Genomic DNA, 7,474 nt, shown 5'->3' with positions numbered 1-7,474 from the left:
ATATATATATATATATATATATATATATATATATATATATATATATTTACAAAAAGAAAGAAGAATACTTCTAAGGCTGGCGATGTAGCTTAATGGCTTTGCATACACAAAGCCCTGAGTTCAACTCTCAGCCCCACATAGACCAGGCATGGTGGCAGCTCCTGTTACCCCAGCACTTGGGAGGTAAAGGCAGGAGGACCAAAAGTTCAGGATGACAGCTTCAAAAGGGCATTTTAGGAACCCAATAGGAAGTTGAACCAATAACCCAAGGTTCTTTGCAGCTTTTCTTGGCAGATGTCACAGGCCATGATGGTGGGGCCTGCTTTTCTTTAGGGTATTGTGGGGTGAAAGGAGCGACATGCCAGGCTTTAGTTCAGCTTTCTAAATATATGCCACAAATAATGTCTTCACTCACAGGTGACCTTGGGGGACAGTCCAAATGGAGACCTTTTTACCTGTCACATCTGCCAGAAGTCCTTCACCCACCAGCGTATGCTGAATCGACACATGAAGTGTCACAACGACGTCAAGAGACACCTCTGCACTTACTGTGGGAAGGGCTTCAATGACACCTTTGACCTCAAGAGACATGTCCGAACCCACACTGGTAAGTAAAGAGGGATGCCCCCGACCCTATTGGAACCTGAAGGCACACCCTGGAGCTGAGGGAAGAGTCCTGAATTCAAACACAGACTCTTTTGATTCCAGAGTCACTCAGGAAATTAGCGGGTTTAGCCTTGGTCACTTCCAGTCGTGTGTCCTGGCCATTCTGTGTGGATGCTTCAGACAGGCTCCATAGTCTCTGTCAGGTCCTGATGCTGAACCCTGTTGTCCATAGGTGTGCGGCCCTACAAGTGCAGTCTGTGTGACAAGGCCTTCACTCAGCGCTGCTCTCTGGAGTCCCACCTCAAGAAGATCCACGGCGTGCAGCAGAAGTATGCATACAAGGAGCGCCGGGCCAAGCTCTATGTGTGTGAGGAGTGCGGCTGCACATCCGAGAGTCAGGAGGGTCATGTCCTGCACCTCAAGGAACGCCACCCTGACAGCCCACTGCTGCGCAAGACCTCCAAGAAAGTGGCTGTGGCTCTGCAGAACACGGTCACTTCCCTGCTGCAGGGCAGCCCCCATCTCTGAGCAGCACAGACCCTGGGAAGGACCAGGTTCACTTCCCTGCTGCCCAGCCATTCACCTTCCTGCAACCTCTTGCTAGAACACCAGTGACAGAGACCAGCACTCTAACGCCTCACTCCAGGCACACTTGCACAATTGGGCACTGACTTCTGCTCTGTTTGGGGAGTCTGTCTTACAGGCAGAGCGCACTCTGAGCTTGGGACCATGGGTGTCTGTGTCCCAGCAGGAGTGAGGCCAAGTGAGCAAGAAAAGCCACTTACAGAGACAGGTCCTGTTTTCTTGCAGCAAAACTTTGCAGATGTGCTGAGAGGGGATCCCGAGTACAAGATGGGCAATGGATCTCCCTGGAGAGCAGGATAGAGACACCAGTAAAGAGCATCCCGGCAAACAACCTCAGCGGTGCTGGCAGCAGCCCTCGTGCCTGTGGGGCTAACTCTCAGGGTTCCAAGGGCTCTCCGCCCTTTCATCAGAGACCCACATGTGAACAGCCGTGTGCATGTTTGTGTGTGTGTCACACTGCTCTGTGTGTGATTTCTTCACATGTGCGCTCTTGGTCTTTCCACTTATCGCCTCGTTCGTAAGAAAGGTGCCAAGGAGGTTTTATTCCTTTTTTTTTTTTTTTTTAAGATGACAAATGTACAGATGTTAATGTACAGATGTTAGTACAGATGTTAATATATTTTTGGTGCCCACAGTAAGACTCATGGGGGGAGCTGGCTTTTCTCCGCCCCCACTGGTTCTATTGATCCTGGACATTTCAAACCTCCTCTGTGCCTTGGTCCTGGGGTGGTTATGCAGACCCACCCTATTCTCTGAGATGTTTCCTTAAAGACCTTCCCCCTGCTTTGCCCAGAGATGGACTGTTCCTCCTGTCCTTCCCGGGATAGCGCCTCTCCTCTTTCTTCCCTCCCTGGCTCCACATCCTTCTCAGGGCCCCAGTTTTCCTGCTAAACCTGATGACACTGACTGCTCGGGTGTGGCCCGAGGCTGACAGTGGGTCCTACTGGTGCTCGTCAAGCAAATGGGATGGCGATGGCGATTCGACACCAAGTCTAAGCCCACATCTGGAGTACTAAGGCAAGGGCAAGAACAGGCTGGGAGTCTAGGTGTTTTTCTTCGCTAAGTTCACAAAATTTGAGGCAGAATTATAACCCACATACCAGAAACTTTGAGAGGCTAATAAAACTTCTCTGTTGTCTTACTTCTGTTTTCCAAATGCCTTTGAACCGAGTGGCTCCTCTGAGGGAGGGGGTCTTTGTCCACTGGTGTGTCTGGGTATCCTGCTGAGACCAAAAAGGGCTGTGGGTCAAAAGGGTGTATGTCTCGTGCATCCGAGGAGTTATAGCCAACCTGAAGAGAGTGAGAGACTGAGCCCTAAGACATGCCTGGAACATGACAGGCTGGGAAGCCCCTGAATGCCAAACAGTCCCACCTCCCCCAGCTTACTGATGTCGTAAGCACACAGGTGCAGGATCTGACCCCAGCCATGGGCTCACTCGAGAGAAAGAAATCTTCCTAGACTAGCTCTGAGCTAAGCATTGACTGATCTGAAGGCTTGTTGCATTTTTTCTTATCGTGTCTGGGCTGCTGCACTCTGAATGTAAGAACTCACCTTGTCCGGAAGCACTGTGTTGGCATCTTTGTGTCTGAAAGCTCGTTGCCAATCCGGGGCCATCATAAGCTTTGTGCTGTCTGTCTTGTTTTATAAGCACCCGTCCAACTAGTAAAGTGAGAGAACTAATATTTCTGTATTTCTGGGGTTTTGTTGTTTGTGTTTTCCTCTTGGGCCTTTTTTCCTTCATGCAGAGAAAACGTTAAAACATTGCTGCTTCTTGCCAAACCTTTCCCCTTCTCAGTTGCCTGGGTTTATGTCAAGGCAAGACTCTGACCTAAACCAGGGTATGGAGACAAACACCTTTAATCCCTGCACCCAGGAGACAGGCAGATAGATCTCTGAGTTTGAGGCTAGCTTGGTCTACAGAGTGAGTTCTAGGCCATCCAGGGGTACACATACCCTGCCCTGCCCTGTCCTGAGCTGGGAATTGTAAAACATCCATAGTTCCTTAAACAAGTGGATGAGAAGCTGAAGGTCAGGCTTGTCTACTCAACAAGTTGTACGGTGATGTGCGATCCAGGCTCAAAAGAGCAACAACAACAAAGCACTTTCCCCAACTAGATGGAGGGAGCAGCTAGACCTCAGGTGGCCAGTGTCTGCTGCAGGCCAGTGCACCTGCTCTGCTGCAGAGGGTGGGAGGAGGGGCCTTTCCTGGGATACCTTCTTCTGCTTGACGCTCGTGCATCCCAAAGAGGGCCTCTGTGGGCTGAAGGCCTTTAGCCCTTGATAAACACTTGGGGCACTTATCCTCTTACCAGAACCTTGCCAGGGTTGAGCCAGAGGGAAAGGAACCACACCCAGAGATGGGGCCAGTCAGATCCTAGGGGTGACCACACAAGAGTACTTGTTGGTCCCTGGCACAGTGGACGCACTTTCCACAGATGACTTTCCACACCTGATTCTCTAGCCAACCCCAGGTAGATTCTGTCATTGTCCCCAAGCCCAGTAAAGAGAAGGGAAGTCTCACAACTAGGTGTAGAGTCAGATTAGCATCATCTAGCCCGACCTAGTTTGTACCCAGAAGCCCCTGCAGAGAACTATACATGGCACATTTCAGGCAAAGTTCAATATGTTAGTGAGGCGATGTGGGCTCCCCACTAAAAACGTCAATGCAGTTTTCAAAGTGTGGTCTCAGCTGGACATAGTGGCACACACCCATAATCCCGACACTTGGAGGCTGAAGCAGGAGGATTCAGAATTGGAGGCCAGTCTGAATAGCAGGATTAGTGGGAGAGAGCAGGGTCTGAAACTCAAGTCGCTTGATAGGAAAGGGGGTCAGTGCTTCCAGGCCTAAAACAGAGTGGGATGGAGATGCTGCTGAACAGAGAACGCAAAGAGAAGACTGCAGGGTCTGGACCAGTTGGAAGGCTCTTCCTGGCTCTCAGAAAGCAAACCAGCAAACAAAACAGGATGGGGAAGGGTCGCTGCCACAGCTGTCAAGGCTTCCTTTCACACCCAGCTGGTCCCCAAGCTCAGTGGGTGGCAGCGAAAGAACAGGGCCCACTAGCCAAGGCTTGGGCCCAGCCCCCTCCCACTGCCTGTGAGATTCAGGCAGCTTCTCAGTTTCTTCATCTATAAAATGCGTAGGTCCTAAGTTGGAAAGTCCCTCTCTGGAGAGTTCTGAAGAGTCTGAGGCCTCACTTCAGATCCCTCTGAAGAAGTGTCCTGACAAATGACAATGCAGGTACGGTTGTCTGAAGCTGGCAGAAAGCCCACTAAAGAGAGGGAGGCCAGGGGAAGTTGCGTTACCCTGTATAGCCAGGTAGTCCTGGAACCAGCTCTGTAGACCAGGCTGGCCTTTAACTTACAGAGAGATGTGCGTATCTCTGCCTCCTGAGCGCTGGGATTAAAGGCATGTGTCACAACCACCAATTATCACCCTGGCTTGTTTTGTTTTGAGATGCAGTCTATGTATCCGTGGTTGGCCTGCAACTCTATGTCGACCAGGCTAGCCTCAAACTCACAGAGATCTGCCTGCCTCTGCCTCCCGAGTGCTGGGACTAAAGGTGTATGCCTCCACTCTCAGATTTTTATTATATTTTATCAGGGGTGTGTGTGTGTGTGTGTGTGTGTGTGTGTGTACATGTAGTGCACAGGAAGTACACACAGGGCTCAGGAGCCAGCCATTCCTTTCTACCATGCTATAGGTCCCAGGCATCAAAGGAGTATTTAGACATGGTGACAAAATCCTTTACCCACTGAGTCTTCTTGCCACATTGCATGCACACATACACACATCACAGTGCACACATGGAGGTCAGAGGACACCTTGCAAAAGCCAGTTCTCGCCTTCCATTGCATTTGTCCTTCCTTCATCTGGTTCCTCCCACAGAGCCTGGGTCAATGAGACACCAGGGACAGATAAATGCTGAAGAACTTAGGCGCCTTCCCAGCCCGGACATGGCCTGACCATGGAGGGAGGAAAGGTGTCCTTATATGGCTGCTAGCTGAGAAAGACTGGGAGCCATTGTCAGGAAGCAGCACAAGGTCTCCATCCTGATTTCAGGCAGAGCAAAAAGAATCTGCAAGGCTCATTCATGCACAGTTAGTTCCCTGCGACTGTGGCCGTTACTTCTAGGTCTAATGGCCGTTCCTAAAAAGGCAGAGCTGGAAGAAAATGCTGGTGAATGGACAGAATGAAAAGCAAACACTAGAAAGCGTGGATCAGCTGGGACGCTGGGCCTGGCTCTGTGTTTGGGGTGGTAAAGGCCTGGCTTACTGTGGGAAGAGATTTCTATGATCCATCCTCTGGGTCTACTGCCCCAGGTGACAGCAGACATCTAACCTAAGCTGCCCCATTCTCATGTCCAAAACCAACAGGTTTTTTTCCCCACCCCTACCAGCCCCTCCCTACATTACTGGATTCTGTTTGGACACCTGCTCTCCTGCCCAGGCTGTCAGGCAGGAAGGGCCACGCTGGCTCTTCTTATCCATCAATGTGTTCCATCCCACCTCATGTACCCTGCCCCCTCCTGCAGCTCCCCTTGGGGACACTGGCCGGGGAATAAGGAGGCCATAACAGAAGCATAGACAGAGGATTGATTGAGTCAAGTATGGAGATGCAGGCTGGAGACGGCAGGTATGGTACACACTGGATCTCCCTTGAACCAGTGGATGATTCGACATAGAGAGGCACCTGAGTTCAATCCCCCAGACAAATACAATGGAAGGAGAGAACTAGCCCTTGCAAGGTGTCCGCGCATGTACGTGCGCGCGTGCACACACACACACACACACACACACACTAAATAAATGTAATTCTAAAAATACAACACATCGGATCTTCCTAGCTTTGTCAGGTCCTAGCGCCCGTCAGCCAGTGTTCTCCTAACTTACAAAGCGGGAGGGATGTGTGCTTGCTCTCTCCCTTTCCTCCTCCTTTATCTCGATACACGCAATTTTCCACACAGCACTTTTGGACTGTAGTGAACTGGGTACCTGAAACCATGGAAAGTCAGTCCCTACATGGAGGGGCTACTATAAAGATGGCTGCATTTATTCCTACCCAATTCAAACATTTTAAATCCAATGAGACCTTGTCGCAAAACATCAACCGGGATCTTCCAGGTGATGAGGGTTGAGTGGCAGTGGCCAGGGCACTATGCCGTCTGCGCCAACCCACACCAGCTTCACTTTCAACGGCAGACTTGAGGGAGAGCTGAGAGTGGACAGGACCCCTTCCCATCTCCCCCTCAACCTCTATTGTCAACAGAGAAGAAATCCAGGCAGGAGCTGCCCACAGCAGCCAGCAGGTGAGTGTCGCTGAGTATCCAGGCTGCTAAATGAGGTTGACTGTCATCACAACAGTAGAAACCATTGTGAGACCCCGACATTCACGTGAAGACCAAAACAAGAGGAGTTCCTGCGTCACTAAGAGAAGCTGTGTGTCACGTGCTGTGAACTCAAGAGTTCATATATAGCACAAACAGTCCTGTGACCACAGGTAATCACTACTTCCATTTATTGAGCTCCTACTATGCGCGGGCCGCGGGATGCTGGAGTTCATCTCTGACATCATCTCTAATCCCTACAACAACCTGTAGAGGTAGCTATTATTGTGGCTATTTTTAGACAAAGAACTGAGCTCCAGGGAGATGAAGCACCTTGCTCTTGGTCACACTCATGAGCGAGTGAGCACAATCTAAGCTGGATCTACCGCACTCCAAAGTCTGGCTATTGTCTCTGGGACTTTGCTGTTTCTGAAACGAGAGATCCTTTCTGATCCCTTCTGATGGGTCTGTGGCCGCACGTACTATACCAAGTGTGGTGCAGACGCTCTGGGGGCCCAAAGGCGAATAAGACTATCCCACCCTCCCCACCCCTCATCTCTTGGGAGAGACATCTCAGTCCATGCACAACAGAAGCGATGGGTGAGCAGAGAGACCGCAGGCTTGCCATGGCATCCAGTCCTCTATGGTCACTGGCCTCAAGCAGACTCCTCTCAGTGAAGAGAATAAGGAAGTGAAAGGAAGGGCTGGGACTCCTGCTGACCACTGCTCTCATGTGGCGCCTCTGTGACACCTGCCATCTCACTGAGCTTGCCTACCCTGAGGAGTTGTTAGAGACAGGCCTACCAAGATTAAGAAAACACCCCAGGCTGCCAAGCAGAATGTGTGCTCTCTCTAGAGCACAGGTTTCCCTGGAGGTGTGCATATGTGACAAAGGGCAGCGGGGACACAAGAAACCTACTGTCCGGGGAAAGCCAAAGACCTGGAAGGGAGACCAAGG

The 7,474-nt window shown here is 50.8% G+C and overlaps 1 protein-coding gene across 4 annotated transcripts in view; it reads left to right on the top strand.

The window, feature by feature from the left end:
- Ovol1 (ovo like transcriptional repressor 1) overlaps positions 1 to 2,846 on the top strand; it is an 11,179-nt gene extending 8,333 nt beyond the window's left edge. For all 4 annotated transcript variants that reach the window (XM_021152056.2, XM_021152057.2, XM_021152058.2 and 1 more), the window contains exons 3-4: positions 418 to 607; positions 839 to 2,846. In XM_021152056.2, coding sequence (XP_021007715.1) covers positions 418 to 607; positions 839 to 1,134 — 486 coding nt within the window. In that variant the 3' untranslated portion in view covers positions 1,135 to 2,846. The remainder of the gene's footprint in view (positions 1 to 417; positions 608 to 838) is intronic.
- The last annotated feature ends 4,628 nt before the right edge of the window (positions 2,847 to 7,474 follow it).

Source organism: Mus caroli, chromosome 19 (genome assembly GCF_900094665.2).
Source record: "Mus caroli chromosome 19, CAROLI_EIJ_v1.1, whole genome shotgun sequence".
Lineage (NCBI taxonomy): Eukaryota > Metazoa > Chordata > Mammalia > Rodentia > Muridae > Mus > Mus caroli.
This window is presented reverse-complemented; position numbering and strand designations above follow the sequence as displayed.